This window comes from Mustela nigripes, chromosome 14 (assembly GCF_022355385.1).
Source record: "Mustela nigripes isolate SB6536 chromosome 14, MUSNIG.SB6536, whole genome shotgun sequence".
NCBI lineage: Eukaryota > Metazoa > Chordata > Mammalia > Carnivora > Mustelidae > Mustela > Mustela nigripes.
Genome location: NC_081570.1, coordinates 100,547,694 through 100,568,471, shown reverse-complemented (window position 1 = coordinate 100,568,471; position 20,778 = coordinate 100,547,694). Strand labels below are relative to the sequence as shown.

Sequence of the window (20,778 nt, the reverse complement as noted above, 5' to 3'; positions counted from 1 at the left end):
ATTATGAGATCTCTTTGCCTCCAGCTGAGTATCGTAAGATTCCAAAGCCCCACTAGCCATAAAGTATCTCTCAGAACAGGTCTTGGCGCGTGCTAGTGTAGTATCGGGGAAATAGGTGTGAATAGGCCCAGAGGTGTGGGTGGAGTAGCTGAGGGCCCCTCTTTCTTTCTTTCCTGATGGTACATTCAACAGCAAACTCTTGTATGTTAAATCTGAGGCGTGTGTGTGTGTGTGTGTGCACACGTGTGTGACATGGCTCAGCATACCGGGTGCTCCATGAAACACCATTCCAATTTGGAAGCAAGACGCCCCTTTTGCTGTTGACTCCACAGGTCCCGGCAGTAGTAAATGGTGAGATGACATCAGAAGGGACTCCAAAGGCAGCCATCGCCAGAAAGAAACCCGGAGCAGAAGAAGAAGAAAGAAGAGCCTGTCTATTGCTGATGTAACAAACCACCCCCTAAACTGTGGCTTGAAACCACCATGTTATTTGTTCATGATTATGGGGGTCAATAATTTGGGCTGGGCTCAGCTGAGTGATTCTTCTAGTCACCCAAGGTTATTCACGTGGCAGTGGCCAGCTGGTCGGTCAGTGGGGGCTGGTTGATGTTCGGGAATGTCTGCTGGTTTGGCTCTCCTCTGTTCCACAGACTTTATCACAAGGTGGCAGAAGAGTCTTTGGCAGCCAGAGAGGGCAAGCGCCGCTGCAATAGCCCTTCTCCGACCTCTGCTTACATCACACGGTGGCCATGCCCAAAGCCTGTGTGGGAGGGGCTTGCACAAGGGCTTAGATGCACCAACACCTGGTTCCTTGGGGACCTTTCAGTGTAAGAATCTGCCACAGTTTGCTTTCCTGAGAACCTTTGTAAAAGGTGCAGAAATTTTCCAAGATAACCCTTGCAGACATCCAGAGCTTCTGTCGTAGAAGGTAACGATCCCTTTATTACTTTTATTGCGGTGGTCCCACCTATACACACAGCTGAGTCGGCCTGGGGAAACCCAAATTATGGACTTTGGTCAAATCCCTGGGCCTCAGCTTCCCATTTGTAAAACTCACCCCATAGTGTTATGGTAAGGCTCCCACGAGCTCATAAAGTACAAAGTCATCTGTGGGTAGTCTGTCAGCCAGGAGAGGCTATGAGGGAAAAACTCTAAGCTGGTACCCAGGGAAATGTGCAGATACTCAATGACAAAAGAGAGGTCTGGGAGACTGGGTTGTTGAATGAATTTTTTAAAAAATTCACGAGAATCTTCGAGAGACATTAAGTTGGCCTTGGTCTCTGTGTCTCCCTCCCCAAGATAGACAAGGAGAAAACAGAGGCTGTCTGTTGTTTCACACATCTGCTTTCCTTTTGTGCTAATTCTAAATTGTTCCTCTAGCTCAAATGCAACGTGTTCTCTCCTGCTTGGATAGTGTCGATCCAGCTCATAAGACATCTCCAGAAAGTGTTTGACGGATCACACCTCAGGTTGATCCCTGCTCACCCATCCATCAAACATTACCACGTCCTTTTTATGTGTCTGGCACGGTGCTAGGACCCGGTGACACAAAGATGAATGAGGCATAGTTTTTATCCCCTAGCTGCTCACAGACTAGCGATGAGATAGATGCATAAACAGGAAATAGCACTATCATTGTGTGCTGTGGAAGAAAAATGTGCATTTTTCAACAAACACATAATGATCCTTTCTGTGGTGCATGCCTGATACTGGGGTGAAATGCAAAAAAAAAAAAAAAAAAAAAGAATAAGAATGCCTTTTCTATTTTTAAGGGGTGTCTAGCTCAGGAGTCAGATGAGTCAACAGTCACCATTCTGGAACACAGAAGCAAGCACGAGGTTCACATGGGAGCCCAGGGTCTGGCACCTGCCAGATTGAAGCAGTCGGGGAAAGTTTCCCGGAGTATTTATATCCAACAAGGAAAAGCAAGGTGTGGATTCCAGGCAGACAGAGCAGCACACACAAAGGCAGGGTGGCTTGGGAGAATGTGGCATTTTGGGGAAACCCAAAGCAGCTCAGCATGCCTGGTACCCAGAGCGAGCAGGGAGAAGGCAAGAGTTAAGTAGCAAAGTCTGGAGAGGTAGGCAGAGGCCAGACCCCAGGTACTGGGGAACCATTGATCATTTTAACCTGGCAAGTGGTCTGGTTGGATTTGCATTTTATGAAGATCATTCCAGGATTGCCTGGGTGGCTCAGTCAGTTAAGCATCTGCCTTCGGCTTAGGTCATAATCCCAGGGTCCTGGGATTGAGCCCCACATCAGACTCTTTGCTCAGTGGGGAGCCTGCTTCTCCCTCTCCTTCTGCCCACTCATGCTCTCTCTCACGCACTCTCTCTCTCTCTCTCAAATAAATAAATAAAATTTAGAAAGAAAAAAAGAAAGAAAGAAAGGTCATTCCAGCAGAGGTGGGTAAATCAGCACATACAGGGGCAGTCTGGGGGCAAGACAGTGACATAAGAAACTATTTAAAGTTCACTTCGAATGAGAAATTATGAGGGATTGAATTTAGGTAATACTACTGGGAAGAGAGAGAAGGGGGTGGATTGGAAGCCATACAAGGTGATGGGCTAAATTCGGTTCTCCCCTGGAAAAATTCATGTGTGGAAGTCCTAGCCTCTGGTGCCTCAGAATGTGACTGTGTTTGGGGAGAAGGTCTTCAAAGACATGATAAAGTTAAAGGTCATGGCCATAATGTGAGCTCGAATCCTACCCAATTGTGGTGCTTGTGAGATTAGAACGTGGAGACACGCAGAAGGAAGACCACGTGAAGACACAAAGGAGAAGACAGCTCTCTACAGACCAAGGGGAGAGGTCTCAGAAGAAGAGCTACTGCTGCTACAGTAGCTCAGACTTCCAGCCTCCAGAATTATGAGATGATCAATTTCTATGGTTTCAGCTACCCCATCTGTAGTACTTCACTATGGCAACCCGAGCAAACAATTACAGGCAGGAAGCCTTGGGAGACCTGGTGGGGGTGGGGGAGTGGGGACATGGATGTAGGGCTTCAGTGAAGAGAGGAGAGGGTGGTTTTCAGGTTTCTGCCTTGGCCACCTGGCAGATGATGCCACCACTTTCCAAGAGCTCTAACAGAGGTGGAGCAGTGGGGTTGAGGATGGAAGATGAAGCATTCCAGCTGGGACTTATTCGGTTCTGGCTGGGATGTGTTCGTGGTCCCTATAGAGCAATGCATGGAGATGCCCACTAAGCGCCTGGACGTGTGGGGCTGGGCTCACACAGGAGCGGGGGTGGGGGTGGTGAGGGGGTCCAGACGATGGGATCTTCAGACACAGGGGCAGCGGAAGCAGAGGACAGCTGAGGTCCTCCAGGGAACATGTGAGCTCTGAGAAGAGAAGGCAGAGGCCAGAATCACAGAGAACCCCACCCCTTACAGGAAGAAGGATGGCCTGGGCACAGGACAGAGAGAGAGGCTTCTGTATTTCCAGGAGAAGAAAATGTCAAGAGAGGCTCTGGAATCCTGGAGAGATCAATGTCTCAAAGTCTCTGTCTCTTACTCCTTCACACCGCACGCGCGCGCACAACACACACACACACACACACACACACACACACACACGTTTATGTTGTTCTACTGTCTTGCAATATTGGTCTGTTGCTTTGCAGTGATTTTTCCATTATTTTATGTGCATTGCTTTCCAGGTTTTCGAGTCAGAGTCAAAGCAATGTCTGTCTGCTTCTCCAGAGGCAGCAGAACGCCTTTAGCTCCAGCCCCCTGCCTGCTAGTGCTTGCCCTGGTGGCAGGGATGCTCCTCCAGCCAGCCCCCAAATGGAAGCTGCCTCTTCATCACGCTCTCTCCTGCAGGGGCATCTCAGCACGCCTTCTTGGTTTTCCCTTCAGGGCCTTCTTACGGTCAGTCCCATAGTGATGATGGGTGACTAGGGGACACAGACTCAGTGGCCCTTCTCCAGGGTGTTGGAGGTGACGCTGCTGTTTTTAAGGCTTTTTGAGGAATTGGGCAGAAAACTTATGCCTCCGGGGTGGGCTCAGATGTCTAGGAATTGTGGAAATCACCGTTCCCCCTTACCTCAGCCGCCCAGACTGGGGAAAATCCAATTAGCCCGGACAATTCCTTGGTTCCAGGCATTCCCTTTACTTCCTCTGGGGAAAGGGAAGACACATGGACCTCCTCTCATGGATTTCAAGATGCCTTGAAGAAAGCTAATTTGCCCAGAGTTGCATGATTAATGAAGAATTTGGGAGGCGGGGGCACCAGGCTGGTTTAGTTGGAAGAGCACACAACTCTTGATCTCGGGGTCATGAGTTCAAGCCCCACACTGGGTGTAGAGATTACTAAAAGTAAATTGGACCTGGCTCTGGGTGACTCTTAAGATCTCTCCACTGTTGGGGCGCCTGGGTGGTTCAGTGGGTTAAGCCGCTGCCTTCGGCTCAGGTCATGATCTCAGGGTCCTGGGATCGAGTCCCGCATCGGGCTCTCTGCTCAGCAGGGAGCCTGCTTCCTCCTCTCTCTCTCTGCCTGCCTGCCTACTTGTGTTCTCTGTCTGTCAAATAAATAAATAAAATCTTTAAAAAAAAAAAAAAATCTCTCCACTGTTAAACGACCCCCTTCCTTGTTGTCTCCCCCCAACCTCCTGTCTGGTTCTGCCTTCCTTTCCCGGCATCCTCCATGCTTGTTCCAGCAGCCAGTGCATCAACACTGAAATCCCGGGGTGATTTACCCTGAAATCAGCAGTCAGGTAGGCAGTGGGTGTTTACTCTCCAGGGTACTCAGGGTATGGATGAAACAATAGGACAAGAGGAAGAGAAAGGGCTTTATGCCTTAAGAACTTCCTGCCTCCTTGCAAATCTGAGGGCTAGATTAAATGTCGGAGATCAGTTTTTCTCACCCACTCTCCCAACAGCACTAGGTTCTGGGGAATGTCAGTCAGCGTCTCTTGGGAGTGTGAAAGTCACGGTGAGGTGGACAGGGCAGGTCCTCTCCCCCTTTTGCTGAGAAGAAGCCTAAAGACGTCTGCCATCCCAGCTGGGCTGTCTCAGGGGCCGAGGGGGAACTCCGTCCTCGGCAACAAACTCAGCCCTCTTGTCATCCCCACTCACAGCCCTCCTGCAGTCTCTTGGCATGAATTCCCTCCTGGAGATACCACACCGGTTGTGACCAGCCTCTTTCTAATCATCCACTGCCCCCAAGGAGAGGGACTCCATCCTCCCTGATTCCTGGCACGGCCTGACACTTTGAGCTATTCCAGGCCGTTCTTATTTGGAGATTAAATTACCCCTACTGCTCCCTTCCAGAGTCAGGAGGAGAAGACGTGTGCTGCATAAAGACCCTGAAGCCGGGGGTCCAGACAGCTGTTGCCTCTTCCCCTCCGGCCAGGTCAGGGCCCAGAGAGGCAGCTCTGCAAGCTCAGCCTCCCCAGGCTGGCTGGGAGCAGGCAGTCTCTGCGCCTGCGGGGACTTCTGCCCGGCAGCCCTGTTTCCTCATACCTGAGCCGTCTGCCGCCACGCACCACTCCCGGCCTGAGCACACTATTTAAGGCCAGCACACGAGAGCTGGCTGTGAGTCACAGCTCCGGGAGAGCAGCAGCAGCTCCACGTCCCCCAGCAGCCAGCACACCGAGGGAAGGGACCCTTCCCCTCACCATGGCTTCCCTGGGGCAGATCATCTTCTGGAGGTAGTGTACTCTTCTCTAGCTTAGCTGGTGAAGGGAATAGGGCTGAGGTCTTTAGCAGGGTTGCTGAGGACTCCTGGGCTACCTGTACCCTTATCCGACCCAGCATTGGGCTGGCAAGAAGCCTGGCCAGACCTGAGCCTCACCGGACTTGATTGAGCATCACACCCCAACCACTCAGGGCACTTATTCAGGGGTAGGCTGGTTTTCTGCCATGGAGAGCTGGCGCCTGCGCAGGCAGCTCTGGATCAGGGAACCCGAGCAGCTCTCGGGCTAAGCGCTCCTTGAGACATCGAGGCTCTTGGTGGGGGTGGGGGGCACTGAGCAGGGTGGCATGGGGCTGCGTGCTGGGAGGGAAGGACACCAGTGACTAATGATGGGAGGGATGTAGGGGAGCTCACTATGCGGTCCCTGGGATGAAGCAGGTGAGCATTCTCTGACCTCCTCTGGGGGTGTGACTTCCCAGTACTGCTGCGTAACCTGCACCAACACCCTCCCTCCACCCCCAGCTCCAGGATGGGGTCCCTAGTTCTTTGGGGACTCCTTGGGGAGGAGACCCCTGCAGCTGCTGCTGAGAATGCAGGCCTTTGTTAAGGCCCCAGAGTCTGCTCACCCTGGGGGCTGGGGCGGAGCAAGGCAGGACACAGGAAGAAAGAGCATTGGAGGCACAAATGCAGAAGGCAGTAGAGCTGATGGACTGGAGAATCCAAAGCTGAGAGCAGGGGCGAGCCTAGACCCCCATCATGAAGAAAGGAGAAAGCCTGTCCCTTATGTTTTGCTCCTCTCACTTAGCTACCTCTAGCTGCTTCTTTTCCCCTCAGGACATCACTTCCTTTTCTGCAAAGAAAGAGATGGAAAGTGAAGGAAGGGTTTTCCTGAGAGGGTTGGTGATTCATTGTTCGTCACAACTCATGATGGTGTTTGGGAAGACAGGAAGGCTGGTACCTGTTGGTTCTGGGCATTGTTAGAGAGACCAGTCCTCTCATTTCGTGGTGTTTTTTCTAGTGAGAGGGAAAAGAACAGAGGGAAGGAGGAAAGGAAAGCTCAGATGAACAGTAAAGTTTGTCGAGATGTTGAAGGAATATTGTTTTGCAGTGCAGCCTGGAAAATTCTCTCCCTTCAAACAGAATGGCAGCTCCATCCCTTGTGTCTATCTGGAATAGCTAGTCCTGCAACAGGGGTTGGGGCTGGGGGGCTCTGTGTGGCCAGTAAGGGTGCTGGGCAGTACTTCCCTTCTTGTGGCTGGTAAGAACACTCTGCTCCCAGGAGAAGCAGCAGGTCGTGGAGGGCATCCATTGGGGCTTTTCTGCCCTGCAAGAACACCCCAGGAAGCACTGACGTCAGAGGAACTGGTATTTTGCCAGCACCTTTTTTCTCCATGCCCTGGGCTAGGTGCCATACAGAAGCCTCCTTTAATCCTCACCAGAGCCCATGAGAGTTCATCATTGCCTCAGAGAAGTTAAGTCATGGGCTTGAGGCCACACAGCGTGCAGGGGACAGGGCAGCATTTAAATCCACTCTACCTAATTCTGAAACCCAAGCTCTGTCCTCTGGGCCATGCTTGTCCCCACCCCCGTCCCTGACCTGCCTGTCCCAGCTTCCCCCACCCCCCACCCCCATTCCTCCATTCTGGTTCTATAGATGTGAAACACTCCTCATGCAACAAGTGACTCTGTTGTTCTAAAGATGGATGTGTGGGCTTTCTAATAATACATTACAACCAGCCTGACTGGTTTGGTGGGAGGATTAGCAGGAAGTGGGTGTTCAAAATGCATATTCCCCCACCCTTCAGAGACCAAATGGAATCCACAGAGGCTCCTCTTGTTGGCCCCAGCATGCCTCATTAGCTATTTATGCTCTGCAATTGCAAGAGCAATGACAAGCCATGGAGCAGCAGAGCTTTTGTGCAAAGAGGCTACTGGGAAGAGGGTCAATGGGTGGGCTTGGTGGGAAGCAGGGTCTGGAGAATTCATCCCAGGGAACCATGGGAGCCCACTTGAGGGAACCCAGGGTCTACTCTTGGCCCGCAAACCCTCTTTCTTTGCCACAATTTTCTTAATTCATAATAATTCCTTTTGCTGAGGCAATCATGACCGTTGGTGATGTGGGAGAGCTTATGAGAGGGCTTGATGGTAGATTACTCTCTTAAATAATTACCGGAGAGCCTAATACCTTCAAATCTCGGGCTCAAAGATGAATGCCACTCTGGGATGAAATACCGATGTGCGGTTTCTATTATGCCTGACCTCCTTAGTATATTTAAGCACTATGTGATCAGAATTTTCCTCCCCTCTTCCCATTATAGCTGTCAACAGGAACAGCATTTGCCCATGGGACAGTTGTTGAGTACCTGCTAGGAGTCCAAGGGTGGAAAATTCATGACCCCTGCTCACTGAGGTTATGTTCTGATCAACAACATTAACTGAGTACCTACTATATGTGGGGTGTTGGACTAGGGACTGGGGAAAAAGGAGCTAAGACCTTGATGAGATTATAGCCTAATGAGGAGAAGGATTCCCAGACAGATCATTCCAACCTGCTCTTCATAGGTCAAGAGATAATAAGAGCAGGAGGCAACAGCAGAAATTCACTAACCTGAGGTTTGGGAGAAGGTTTCCTAAGCCAGGTGATGGCTGGATTAAGTCTTAAAGGATGAGTTAGTGTGATCCAGATGAAGAAGGGTGGGAAGAACACTGTGCAGAGGAAAGAATAGAATAGAATAGAACTCATGAGCCAGCATGGGGTGTTGGAAAGCTACAAGCTACTCTCCTAGCATCATCATTAGTGTATAAAGCATGAGGCAGGGAGCTCTGGGATGAAACAGGAGAGGCAGATCCAGGTCATGTTTAGGCCTTATCTGCCAGGCTCAAAGTTAGGAATTTGTTGTTGTGATGAGGAGCCAATGAAGGCTCTCAAGCAGGAGAATCTTGGTGGGTTTCCTCTTAGGTGGGCTACTCCAGATACCTCTGTGGTAGGAGAATGGATATGAAGGCCTTGAGCCTGGAGGCCAGGAGAAACAGTTGTGGTCCAAAGTATAAGAAATAATGAGGACTTCAAGTAGAGAATGATAGCGGGGAGCTACAGGGGAAGATCAATTCCAGGAAGGTTTAGAACTTAAAATCAGTGATATATGATAAATGAATGGAGGGACAAGTAGGGTGGTGCAGAGTAGGAGTAGGTGAGGCAAAGTGCGGAGTCTGGAATGCCCCCCGCCCCCGTTTTTGTACTGCACAGAGTGAATAGAGAAGAGTGAGGAGAGATGAGAGTTAGCTAACTCGGGTATATGATGAATCTGAAGTTCCCCTGGGACCTCTAGCTGGAGATGTTCAACAGGCAGTGGAAGGCATGCAGCTGAAACCAAGAGAAGCCAGGCCTGGAGATAGCAAGTGAGAGTCAAGGACTCCCAGGCAGGGAATGATCGATCACCTGGCATGTCTTCTAAGGAAAGCACATAGAGAGGGGTAAGGAGGCAGGGATGGGAAACTAAAGAAAACCAAATTTTAAGGGTGGGCAGAGGAAGAGGAGTCAAAGAAAGAACTGGGAGTCCATGGTGGGAAAGGTAGAGAAGAGACCAGGATAGATAAGTCTCAGGGATGTCAACGGAGAAAAGTTTCATAGAGGTCCCGGGGCTGGAAGGGGTGTCCTTTAGGCTCAGTAAGGTCTGGTGCTGATAGAGATCCAATCCTGATAAAAATACGGCCTATGCAACATTTCGGCAAAACGCACATGGGTATGCTCAGACAATGAAGAGAACACACTGCCAAGCAGACCCTGCACCCCAACGAGGCCAAGAAGGGGCGGGAACGGCTCTCAGTCTAGCCTGAAGAAGAGCTCATGGGTGCCCAGTCAGCAGAGAACACCAGATAGCTGGAGCATGTGATAGCTGTCCTTCCTGAAATCAGAGACACAACTGTAGCAGCAATGCGGCTCAGCTGGACAAAGTTCACATTTTTGTTTTGCTTTCCCTCCCGCCATCCTCCCCTCTCCTCCCTCCTTGCCTTCTTTACTTTTCCCTGGATTCTTCATCTAGTCTTATTCTGACTCTTCCGTTAGAAGACTGGGGGAAATCACCAGCAACAATTGGATTAATGAAGACCTGTCAAAGGAAGGAAGTTACTAATGGAGAAAGAGCAGGAATCTTTTTACCAGAGAAAGGTGCATGAAACACAAAATGAGGGAGGCTAGAATAAGAGAGCCCAAGCAGCTTTGCTCTCTAGTCTTGGTTTCCCATTGTCCCTGAGTTTTCAAGCTGGTGGTTGGCTCAAACATACCAGACGTTAATGGCCAGAGAAAACAGCGTTTGGCAGCACAATGAAAGTTTGCCTGATGAGAAAATCGTGAAAGGTCTGGCTTGGGGAAGATCTCAGCACAGGGCATGATGATACTTGAAACCCCACTGAGGGATGAGATGGGCCCAACTTTCAGACTCTCTGAGCCTACAAAATCTAAGGCTTCAGGCCCCAACCCCCATGAACAGAACAGGAAGTTACAAAATGAGATAAAACTGCACATTAGAAGAAAGACTTAAACAGGCACCTGTATTCCTGCCCCTATCAGAAGTACATGCTTTTGAGCCGGCCCTCTTTCCCTATCTCCACCTCTTCAACACCCCTCTCCTTCAGTGTCCAGCTCAAGTGGTATTTCCACTTTGAAGTCTTTCTGGATCTTTCAGGTTGCAGTCAATTGCTCCTTTTATGTTCGTGGTTGGCCATGTTGATGGATTTCTATTCCTGGTGCTCATCTGTTTCGCTCCATACGGTTGGCCCCTTGAGGGTCTGGCCTTTGTCTTGTTCACCATTGTATGAAGGCAATGTAACACCATGGCTACATATCTGGGCTCTGGGATCAGACCATCTTGATGAAGTTCTAGAACCTAGGTGAGGTTCGGTGGGCTGAGGTCCGGAGCTGATGACCAAGAAAGAATTCTTGAGACATCTTTGGTGCAAAATGGTGGTTTATTAAAGCACAGGGACAGGACCCATGGGCAGGAAGAGCTGCTGCCCCGGGTTTTGAGGGATGGCAGGTTGCCGTTCGGGGGTGTGAATGGATGGGAGATTCTTGGTGGGGTGTTATGATCCTGCTGTCATTTACATTCCCTTCTATCTCAGCCTCCTCCAGTTTATGGTGGGGAGGGAGACATTAGGGCTTCAGGAACTGAGAGTTATTTGCCTCTGGAAATTTGTGCTATTGATAAGGTAACCTCCCTGTTTAGGTCTCTAGGACATCGGTAGAGCAAGGGAGATTCCTGTTCTGCAGGATTGCGATCCCTGCAAGTTAACTATTTATCGTTTTATGGCAGTCAGGGGTGCCTGAGGAATGCTACACATATGGAGGGGAGCTGGTGGAGAGGGGTGCAAGGCGCCAGCTTTTGCTTTGTCTTCAGCCAGCCTCCTGCTCCCTCATGAATCTGGGTTCAAATCCTATCACCTTGAATGCTTATCCCACTGGAATTAGTCTGACTAACTAGCCTCTATAAATCTCAATTTCCCTATCTGTAAGATGGGATGGCAGTAGGACCTAACTCCTAGGGCTATGTGAATGACATGTGATGATTGTATGTCTGGCACATCCTAAGAGCTCTATAAATCTTAGCTATTGCTAGAATCATTACTTGCAATTCCACAATGCTCAATACATGACTAGCTCTCTGTAAGACCTTATTAACCTCAACTCCATGACCCCCACTGGCCCTCCTGTCCCTTGAATAGATGTTCTTGTAAGATTATACTTTGGCTAAATCATGAATGGGATCCTCCAAAGACAGTTAACTCTAACAACACTCTAGAGAATGGTCAGAGTTTTCTAGATTCTTGTTTTGAAAAAAAAAAAAAAAAAAAAACCAAGACCACCTCGCCTTCTATTGTTTATGAGACTGATACATAATCCGTCTTTCAACCTGAGAATGTCTGGCTATGGAGATCTGACTAAGCACTAGGTAATGGTTAACTAGCTAAACCACCTCACACTCCTAATTATCTCCATTTCACAGATCCAAATGTTGAGGCAAGACGACTTGCTCAGTGTCTCCCAGCCAGCCAATGGCAGGAACCAACTGGTTCCCACTGGACCTCCATACTGACTGTTTTTAGAAGAGTATCTTTATAATTAGCACTTACTCTTCTGCCACTTGAAGCAAAACCCATCTCGTACTGCAAAGCTCACTTCCTCTGGGACAAGAGACTGCCAGGGTTCTTAACCATGGAGGAAGGAGCTGTCCTCAGAGCAGGCTGGCGCCCATGGATTATGCGTCCCTGGTTTGTGTTATTTCAAGTAGCACACATCTACCTGAGCTCTAGATGAATGAGCTGAGGAGGAAAACGTGACTAAAACTCAGGGAGAATTTCATGCTTTCAGAACTTGAAAATTCAGACAATACACCCCCTTATTTTATTGTCGAGACAATGAAAATAAATTGCGTGACTTGCCCAAGGGTTATGCAGTTTTAGAAAAGTGAGTACAACAGAGCTCTTTCAACAATCCTGTATTGCTCAGTGTCCCTAGGTTGGATGGCAGCCAACCACGATTTACACAAACAGCAAGGCTCCCCGAACTGGGGGGACCAAAGCTTCCTCCACATTTACCTTTGACATATGGAAGGAGTAGAAATAATGTTGGTACTAGAATTAAGCTAATGTGTGTTCATATTCAGCTCTCCACTTCTTAGCTGTGTGACCTCAAGTTATGTCACTTAACCCCTCTGTGTCTTCATTTCCTCCCCATTCAACTGAGGTTAATAACAGTACCTACCTCACACAGTTGTGCTAACCCCTGGAAGGGTTAGCGCTTTATGTAGGAGTTACTCTTACTCAATTATTCCCTGCTACTCTTTTTACAGAATAACAAAGTGATTTGGAGGGAGGGAAAGGAAGGACACGTCCGGCAGTAGCAGATGGGTTTAAGGGACCTCAGCATCTGAATTGTTCTGGGGTTTGAGTCAACTGGAGATACCTTCTTTCCTAGTCCTTGTTTTGTGAGAATATGGGAACATCCCTGGCCACCCCAGTGACAACACACTCTACAAAACACTCCAAATCAATCTCCAGACAGCAGTGGTGGGAACACCACCTGAGCCTGTTAGAAATGCAAATTATTTTCGGTAGCGCTCCCCCAAGACCTATTGATTCACAGCCTGGGGGTGGGGCCCCAGCAATGTGGAGTAACAAGCCACCCAGCTGATGTTGATCAGCTCTAGAAGCTGTAATAGCGTTCTGTCTGTGCTCCTTGATCCCTCGGGGAAAGCACGAGGATTTAACCCAGGCAGAGATAAATTTCACCTGCAATCATTTATCATCCCACATTCCTCCTTAAGAAAGGTCCTAAAGAGGGACAGATGGGCCTTGATGAAAACAAAGGGAAAAACATGAAGTTTCTGCAGGTAAGAAACCCAGGTCATATTTCTCTTTATATTAGCTTTCCGCAATCCCAAACCATCTGCCCGGACCATCTCGGATTTACTAGCCCATCACTTCCAAATGTATTCCTACTACTCCCAGCACAGCAGTAATGGGAGAAAGGGCAGACGGTTTCCCCTCTTTCTTTTTCCGCAGATTTAAAATGAAAAATTTCATAGAATAAAAACCATGAAAGATTTAAGAAAGGGAGAGAGAAGCATCCGTAAAATTTAAGGGTATTGAATTGTCTCTTTTAGCTTCCTAAGGGCTCCTCATTGTGCTGTCTCCTACCCCTAACCCAGAATGGCCATTTCATACCTCTCTTCTCTTCAGTCCTCCTGCAGGTCCCCTCCTCCCCGCCACCTCCTGCCCCAGTCTCAGATGATTATCTTGCTGTATCCTTCAGAGAAAATAGGAGTCAGCAGATAGTACTCATCTTTCCATTCCCAAAACTACAGGCTATACTCACTTGTGCCCTTTTTCTCTGCCTCCCTTCCTGATACGGAGGATGAGCCCAGCTCCCATCAAAGGGCAACCCCTCTGTGCCCTCAGCTCCTATCAAAGGGCAACCCCTCTGTGCCCTGGGTCCATGGGATCCATCTGGATCTCGCCTGCTGCTCGAGAATGCCTCTGCCAGCCAGCATCCACTGTCCTCCACCCCCCAGCCCCTCCTTCCCCGCTTCTTTTATCCCTGTCAGCATGCAGCCCACAGGCAGCGTTTGCTACTTTCGAGGGGAAAGCCTCTCTCAGCCTTACAGCCTCTCCAGCTCCCACCCCAGGTCTGTTTTCCCTTCTTAGCAATCTTGCCGGAAGCACTGTCTGGAGTTACTGATCTGAGATTTGCGGTGTCACGAAAGGAATACGATGTGGTTCCCAGCACAACTTAAAGCCCGGCTGCCACTTTCTAGCAATGTGGCCTTGGGCGGGTTATTGATTCTCTCTCTCGGTGTCTGGGTTCCTCCTCTGTAAAACGAGGGTGATGTTAGAATCTGCATAAAACGACCTGAGAACTTTGTGAATTAATACGTATAGAGCACTTAGCAGACCCTTACTGTAAACCACGATTTTGTCCCCTCTATACCAAGGTATTGCTTCTGTTAGTGCCAAACCTAATGTGGACTTCTCTGTACCTATTTTCGCAACAGCATTCAATGCAGATGTCCCACTACCTACTTTTGGATTTCTTTTCTTGGTTTCCATGATACTACACTTTCCTGATTTCACACCCTCCTTCCTCTGTGATACTGGTGTGGTCTCTTGGGGTTCACCTCTGCTTTTCAATGCCTAGTCCTGGTTTGGGATGGTTACAAGTTCCTCTGCTGCCCCATGCAACTGGAAATCAACCAGGATCTTCCTCCGGGAACCTGCTCTGGTATGAGGACTTTCAGTCATTTCTGATACTTGATGATTGGTTCTACTCTGCTAAAAAGCCTCAGGGTCCAGGAACAAAATATAATGGTATAGGGACAATCATCCTTTAAAGGGGCTGGCATCAGCTTCGGGATTGGGGTAGAGTCCCATAAAGATGCTAAGGTAAGTCGTGTACTAGCAAGTGCTCTGTAGGAAGATGGCCATAATGGGCCACCCTTCCTGGAAATAGCCTCAGTGCCTAGCAGGATTCCCCCATATGCCTGCTTCTCATTCTGCTCAACCTATTATCCTGTCGCATCAGAGCAAGATGGAATCCAAGCAACATGCACGACTCAAACACCTCATAATCTCTGTGTTTAAGTACCTAATACAGTGATTCCCAAAGTGAGGCCAAAGGACACTGATACAGCAACAAAATTTTCCCCCGAAGAGTTTTGTAGTCCAGCAAGTTTGGAAGTGCTGAATCTTATTAGGCTGGATCATATGAAATTGTCAATGTTCCATTGTTTCTGATCTACATGAAATGGTAATTTCAAAAGGCTCAACCTAAAATGTACTCTTCTGGGACATTCATTTAGGCATAGTAGCACATTAAAGTCCTAAAGGTAAAGAAATCTGTTTGATTATGATTGATGCAATGTTATGAAATTGTAATCCTTCTGAAAATAATACTTATTAATAAACATCAGGACACACTTTGGGAGTCTAGGGGCCAGAGTAATTAGGAAAGAACAGAAGTCATGAATAGAAAAAAGCACATTAACGTGGGAGCTAGGGAGCAGCATCAGGGCTGAGCAAATGCACAAGAGGAAAAGAATAGGCTGGTATTTTCCATCCCGGGAATGCCCGCCCAGCTTTGATATTCAAAGTCCTATTTTTCAGACCTTCCCCTTATACATTAATTCTTCCCTGATGAACCTTCTTCCAAATAGACTTGTTTGTAACTGACACCTGCCCTTTGCTTCCTCCTAAAGTAGAGGGAGGACTCATGAGGTGACATCAATGGCTCACCCCATATTCCTCAAGTGACAGATACTAAATAATCATGGGTATTATTTTGACTGCCCTCTCATTACTATAATTATTAATTAGTTCATCTTTTCCGGGTATATCATCGTCCTGGCTCAGGAGTGTTCATCTAATTTGCTTACAACAGTGAGGTGAGTTCAGCTAATCTGGACACGGGAATGAGTCTCAGCCCGGCAGCTGGTGCCCCAGGGAGCATCTCACATACGCTCTAGAAAGAAAGTGGGCACTTAGCCAGGTTTGAATTTTTTGCTCTCTGGGCGCCAGAGCCAAATGCCCCTGACAGAGGATGAACTCCCTGGACAGGGCAGATTCGGGTAGAAAAGGGTACACGGGCTTGGCCAGGACTAAATCCTCAGGGGCTTCCATCCTCCCCAACCCCTGTCCCACTGTCTGGAGTTCTTCCCCTGAGTCATTTGTATGCTACCTAATGGCCATCACGGTGACCAACCCTCCGTGGAGTGACGAGGTTTCTGGACATTTGTCAGCCCCTGCGGTCATCTAGCAGGTGTTAGGGGCAGGCAGGTATTATCTAATATTCTGGGGAAGAGGAGGAGAGTTGATAGTAGGGTGTTGCTTCCCTAGGAGAGGAGAGAGTTCATTAAAGTTATTAATTGTAGCCTGGCGGGACTTAAGTGACCTTAAATGGGGCCCTGACGGTTTTGTGTCCTGTGATGGAAGACACGGCCCACAGTGGGCATGCTTACAAAAGCAGTGCTTAGCCTGTCGGGGGCATCACTACAAACATTTGGTCGCCAGGAAGGGTAAAAACCAGCCTTTTGGATTTCTCATGATGTAACTCAAAACAAAAGCCTTTGATTTAAGGATGCTGAAAGAGCAAACACGGGTAAGGCTTGAACAGGCCACATGGTCTCTCAGATCCTCACATCTCATTTGTCTTCTACCCGTAGAAGTCAAATGACCTTCGTAATATTTGGGGAGCTCTGGGAGCGGCAGGATGGGAAGGGGCACGGATGCTGCCACTTCTCTTCGGCTGCATGATAGAAAGGAAGAGGGTGGGATTAGAACCAGAGGGACCTGACTCGGCTCCCCTTTCCAAATCTATACTGTGCAATATGCCGGTCACTTAATTTCCCCTGTTAAGTAAGGACAACAAATGGACAGCCCCAAACCTCCTTGGGGATCAAAGGTAATTAGGCACAATAGATTATCATAACAGTGACATTGACCGCAACACATAGCTCTCTTGCATTACTTACATGTCTACATCTTTCATTAGAAGTTGCCTCACCCATTTGAAGAAGATAACTTTTATTTTTTATTAGTTTTTTTTTTTTTTTTTTAATTTACTTGACAGAGCAAGCATACGTAGGCAGAGAGGGGCAGGCAGAGGGAGTGGGAGAAGTGGGCTCCCAGCTCAGCTGATCCCAGGACCCTGGATCATGACCTGAGTTGAAGGCAGATGCTTAACCAACTGAACCACCCAGGCGCCCCAAGAAGATAACTGTTAAAAAGCACCAAGACCCATATACCGGGGACTTTAAAATAGGCAGAAATATTAACAGCAACGGTCATACAGGACTTACCGTTCATTTCCTTTTGGATCCAGCCTTCAAAGAGTCTGTCCATGTTAGGGATGTAGCCCCACACTGTGGCTCTCTCAGACAACTATGTCAATTCCGGTGGCAGCCTTCTTGTGGGATCACCTTACACTCCCACAACCTTATAATCATGGCCTCCTGTGTTGGGTTCTTCCTGTGTCAATACAGTTCTACAAGTTCTGCATACATTACTGATTAATTTAACAAGTATTTATTGATCATCTTTTTTGTACTTGGTGCCAGAGACCCTAGGGTTACAGTTATGTACCAGCATCACTCAGAGTACAGATGAGAAGAGACAGATAGATAAGCACATAATTAAATACAGTACTCGACATGCCATTGCAGACCAGTTTCAGAACGCTTTGAAATCGACTTCTAATCCAGTGTTGGTTATTAGAGAGCATCAGAACGTGGCTTCTGAATGGGTATTAGTGAAGCAAGGAGAAGTGGGAAGAACATCCAGGCCAAGTGCAAGGTCCACGGGGTGAAGCAGGTGGGAAGGCGAGTGGGAAGGGAGAGCCGGGGCCAGAGCGGCCCCTGGAGAGACCAGCGCGGGCTAGATCTAACCTCAACAAATGAAGAGGTTGGCTTTTATCCTCCCATTCTGCAGCTGAGTAAATTCAGGCTTAGGGTGCTGTGAGAAAGTAAAGGGAGAGGTTTGGGGGAAAGGCTAGAAGATGTGCAAAACCAGCAGAGGAGATCAAATCACCTATGAGAACGGTTTTCAAATGAGTGAGAAGACAGCATGAGGTCAGGAAGCCCCTGGTTAACGGCAGGACTGTTTGAGGCCCGTTACTGATCCTTTCTGCAAGGGACCGTGAATTTCACTACTTAACCATTATCACAACTGTTGAATATAATATACACAAAGGGAGTTGAAAGCAGATTCTAGATCTATCTGTCTCCGAAGTCTATACCCTTTCCTAATTTAGAAAGAAATTTTATTTTATTGTTAATGCTAAGAATAAGCGGTTGGAGCAACTGGAGAAGTCAGGGTGCCCCGGGCCGGTGGCCAGGTGACTCTGATGAGGTCAGTCCCTTTAGGTCCAAAGACTTGATGGCTATACTGTGTCAGAGCCCAGCTCCCCAGGAGCCTCAATGTCAAAACCTCAAAAGCCATGTTCCGCTGTCTTTCTTTAAAAGTCCTTCGAAATAAAACTATGTCAGCAATGAGGGATATTGGTATGAGAAGAGGTGTTTTGATACTGTAAAGCTATCAGGTTCTTGGTCCTTTTGTACTTTTTTCCTTAAACAGGTCCCCCCAAACTTCTGTGCTTAAACTGTAGGAGAAGATTAAAATTTTAAAAGTTTTGGGGTGCCTGGTTGTCTTCGTTGGTGGAACGTGTGACTCTTGATTCTAGGGTTGTGGGTTCAAGTCCCACACTGGGTGTAGAGATACTTAAAAATAAAATCTTGAAAAAAAAACTTCAAAAGCTTTTGACCATGACCAAAACTGGGGGAAAAAAGAAAAAGATATTGGATTACGGACATTGGGGAGGGTATGTGCTATGGTGAGTGCTGTGAAGTGTGTAAGCAGGATGATTCACAGACCTGTACCCCTGAAACAAATAATATATTATGTGTTAATTAAAAAGAAAAGAAAAGATAAATCTGGCTGTTTTCTCATGTTTCCAGGTTGTCATTTTCTCATAGACAAATTCCTAGATCAACAAAATGCTCGACTTTCATAGATTTAGCAAATAGGTAATTGTCGTTGCCCTAATACTGACCCCAACGTATTCCATTTATTCTAATAAAAGTGTTACCTGAATGTAAATGCTAATTTTCCAAGGCAAAAAATATGGGGTCTATGAGAGAATCTGTTTGATACGTGTATAGAGGATCTTGCTAGCTTCCTACCCTTAAGGCAAGTACAATTGTAAAGTAGTAGGTTGCAAGATGCTGGGTTTTCTCTGGCAATTCCCCAAAGAGGCCAAACTGTGAAGGAAGTGTTTTTTATTTATCTGAAAATTCTGGGGGCTCCTGGTGCTGCTGCCCACCTGGGCTTCCTAGAACTGAGGCTGTTCTCGAGCCATCGTGCCCGGCAGGTGTGAACAGCCGATCATGTTAGGAACACATCTGCTCACTTAAAATGAAGGCAAACCAGTTGTGGGTAACTAGCCCGTATGCACTGGGTCCCCTCTCTGACTCTGCCAGTGTAAACCACTGACCCATGAAACTGTTTTAACTGTTTCTGTTTTAATGGCATCACATTGAAAGACTGTTCACTCACTGTCGGAAAGACAGGTCAAACCTGAAGAAAATAGTGGTTTCTTTGCAAAACGTGTTTTCCTTATTTGTTTTACTTATGCAATGTGGGATTAGTGTGGAAACTTTGGGAAATACAGAAAAGCATGGAAGAAAAAAATATCAAAATCCGTATCCTCTCTAACTGAGGGATAATCAATGTTATTGTGTCCTTCCAGTCTCTTTCCTCATTATTTGTATTTAATAAATGATATCATACAGTGCATATTATCTTAGAAACTTTCAGGACGCCTGCTTGGTGCGATGGGTGGAGATCCGACCCTTGACCTCAAGGTCATGAGTAGAAGCCCCACGCCAGGTGTGGAGATTACATAAAGAACATGAAATCTTAAAAAAGAAATTACTTTCTTTTTTTCCTTTTTTAAAAGATTGTATTTATTTATTTGACAGAGAGGGATCACAAGTAGGCAGAGAGGCAGACAGAGAGAGAAGGGGAAGCACGAGCACGCTCCCCGCTGAGCAGAGAGCCCGATGTGGGGCTCTATCCCAGGACCCAGAGATCATGACCTGAGCTGAAGGCAGAGGCCCAACCCACTGAGCCACCCAGGCACCCCAAGAAAACTACTTTCTATTTACTGGCTTTGGGAATATGTCTCATATAAATAAATATTCTTGGGTGATGTGATTCTTCACAACTACATAATATCGCCTCTAATAATGAAAATTAATTCATTCACTCAGTTCTCTGTTCTCGGACATGTAGGTTGTTTTCAATGACTAGCCTGCAATTACTGTGTTAATTTTAACTAACCTTTTAGTTGCCATCTCTAAGAATGCATCTTTTTCGTTCTTTAGAATGAGTTCTTAGAAGTAGAATTACTGGGGGCGTCTGGGTGGCACAGTCACTAAGTGTCTGCCTTCGGCTCAGGTCATGATCCCAGGGTCCTGGGATTGAGCCCCACATGGGGCTCTCTGCTGGGGAAGTGGGGGCTGGAATCCTCCCCTTCCCCTGCTTGTGTTCCCTCTCCCACTGTCTCTTTCTCTGTCAAATAAAGAAAATCTTTAAAAAAAAAAAAAAAAAAAAAAGAAGTTGAATTACTGGATGGAAGCTTGCTAGGTACATTGTAAGGCTTTTGATACACGTGAACAAATTATCCCCCTCCTCACCCTAAAGTGTGCATCAACTCACACCCCTGCCAGCCATCTAGATTCCCCAAAATAATAATGTCTGCCTAGGCCTTTTCTAGGACCAGCACTAACACTTGCCAATGTTTTGAAAAAGAAAATGTCAAATTTTGTATCTAATGTTCCCACTTTTTCCCATTTCTGAGGCTTTCTTTTTCATGCCTTACCCGCCTTCTTAATTTACTGGCCGACCCTACTGTCAATAAAATATCTAATACTCATTTACACCCAGGTCTCAGTGACTAATGAGATAAAATATTATACTATACATTTTAATCAGGCACAAAACCAAAGGGCTAAATTTCTTATAGGGTTTCACTTTATTATCAAGCTACTGATGGCACAGACTGTGGAGTAGAGAAAGCCCTAGAGGTGGTAAAACAGAG

The 20,778-nt window shown here is 47.4% G+C and overlaps 1 protein-coding gene across 1 annotated transcript in view; it reads left to right on the top strand.

Moving 5' to 3' along the window:
- The first annotated feature begins 5,502 nt into the window (after positions 1-5,502).
- The window catches only part of VTCN1 (V-set domain containing T cell activation inhibitor 1), a 57,480-nt gene continuing 42,204 nt past the window's right edge, over positions 5,503-20,778 (top strand). The window contains exon 1 of the mRNA XM_059375856.1: positions 5,503-5,649. Within this exon, the coding sequence (XP_059231839.1) occupies positions 5,618-5,649 (32 nt within the window). The 5' untranslated portion in view covers positions 5,503-5,617. The remainder of the gene's footprint in view (positions 5,650-20,778) is intronic.